At 37.3% G+C, this 2088-nt stretch overlaps 1 protein-coding gene across 2 annotated transcripts in view; it reads right to left on the bottom strand.

The window, feature by feature from the left end:
* ACTR6 (ARP6 actin-related protein 6 homolog (yeast)) overlaps positions 1-2088 on the bottom strand; it is a 19523-nt gene that overhangs the window by 9763 nt on the left and 7672 nt on the right. For both annotated transcript variants that reach the window (XM_010831591.1, XM_010831592.1), the window contains 2 exons: positions 724-822; positions 553-631 (listed from right to left, as the gene is read on the bottom strand). In XM_010831591.1, the coding sequence (XP_010829893.1) occupies positions 553-631; positions 724-822 (178 nt within the window). The remainder of the gene's footprint in view (positions 1-552; positions 632-723; positions 823-2088) is intronic.

Here is a 2088-nt window from a genome sequence, read left to right as displayed (position 1 = left end):
TCAAGAATCCACCTGCAATGTAAGATTCAGGTTCAATCCCTGGGTCAGGAAGATCCCCTGGAGAAGGGAATGGCTATCCACTCCAATACTCTTCCCTAGAAAATTCCATGAACAGAGGAGCCTGGCGGGCTACAGTCCATGGAGTTACTACGGGCTTCCCTGGTGGCTTAGACAGTATACAGTTTGCCTGCAACGCAGGACACTTGGGTTCAATCACGGGGTCAGGGAAATCCCTTGGAAAAGGGAATGGCTACCCATCCGAGTAGTCTTGCCTGGAGAATCCCAAGGACAGAGGAATCTAGGAGGCTACAGTCCTGGGGTCACAAAGAGTTGGACATAAATGAAGCAACTAAGTATACATCCATGCACAATATATATAAAATAAATAATAAGAACCTACTGTATAGCACAGGGAACTCTACTTTATATTCTGTAATAACAGAGAGCAAACACTTAAAAAGAATAATGTATAACTGAATCACTTATTATACACCTGAAACGAATACATTATAAATTAACTTCATGCTAATACAAAATTTTTTTAAAAATTACCTTACAAAAGCCCTTTTTAATTGTACTAAAGTCAGGCAAAACATAGTCTACCATTACTGTATTTTCTTCTCCTTTCAACCTGGAAAACAAAATAGAGACTTATGAAGTATTTTAACTATGCTTAACATTAAAGAATCAACTTTCCAATTCTTAGGCTACCGTTATACATACTTGGCAATATCCATGTCTCTATAAAAATCCTGAGACACATAGCATACATCTTCTTTCACTTGATTAATCACATGTGTTTCATCCATAACGTGTAACTGCCTAAACAGAAATAAAAATGGTAATGTGAAATGAAAAAAATTTACATGCAACTTATCATTGAAAGTATTTTTTTGGAATTAAATGTCCAGGTAACTGATCTTTAAAAAGTATTAAATTTTTGAATGTGTAAAATATTTTTAACTTTATGGAATACCCATTCCATTATCTTATTTAAGTTGTGCTTAGTCACTCAGTCATGTCTAACTCTTTGCAATCCCATGGACGGTAGCCCACCGATCTCCTCTGTCCATGGGTATTCTCCAGGCAAGAATACTGGAGTGGGTTGCTATGCCCTCCTTGGGAGGTGATTAAGTACACTAATTCTAATCTTTTAATAGTGGACAGTCAACTAACACCAGCTAATCCAGAAACGTATCTATCTATATATTTTTCTTTGGGGCGGGGGGAGTATAGTTGCTTTACAATGTTGTGTTAGTTTCTGTTATATAACAAAGTGAACCAGCTATATGTATACATATAGACCCTCCCTCGTGGACCTCCCTCCCACACCCACCCCAACATCCTGTCCCTCTAGGTCATTACAGAGCACTGAGCTGAGCTCCCTGTACTATAAAGTATTCCTACTAGCTATTGCTTTATACATGGCAGTGCACATTATTAAGGCTTTTAGAGATTAAAAAAGGATAAAAGATAAATAAAGTTCAAGTATTGTACTGTGTATGGAGAACTGACAAGAGAAGTGGAAAAGGGAAGCAGAGATTTATTTTCTTTTTAGACCCTTATATCCTTATATGCACTGTAAAATGTTTTACAAGGTATACGTACATTTGCAATTTTAAAATATTATTAATGTATTAAACTCCTGAGAAATTGGAAGTGTCTTTTTGGTGGACACTACCATTTCATATGTCAGAAAGCTTTTTAACTTAAACATCATTGGTATTTACTGAATTGGTCAAAAAGTTCATGTAAGTTCTTGCTGGAGAGGCTATGGAGAAAAGGGAACCCTCTTACACTATTGGTGGGAAGGCAAACTAGTACAGCCACTATGGAGAACAGTGTGGAGATTCCTTAAAAAACTGGAAATAGAACTTCCTTATGATCCAGCAATCCCACTGCTGGGCATACACACTGAGGAAAGCAGAATTGAAAGAGATACATGTACCCCAATGTTCATCGCAGCACTGTTTACAATAGCCAGGACATGGAAGCAACCTAGATGTCCATCAGCAGATGAATGGATAAGAAAGCTGTGGTATATATACACAATGGAGTATTACTCAGCCATTAAAAAGAATACACTTG

This window comes from Bison bison, unplaced genomic scaffold, assembly GCF_000754665.1.
Source record: "Bison bison bison isolate TAMUID 2011002044 unplaced genomic scaffold, Bison_UMD1.0 scf7180017864529, whole genome shotgun sequence".
Classification (NCBI taxonomy): domain Eukaryota; kingdom Metazoa; phylum Chordata; class Mammalia; order Artiodactyla; family Bovidae; genus Bison; species Bison bison.
The sequence above is the reverse complement of the archived record's forward strand: the minus strand, read 5'-3'. Positions and strand labels throughout refer to the sequence as shown.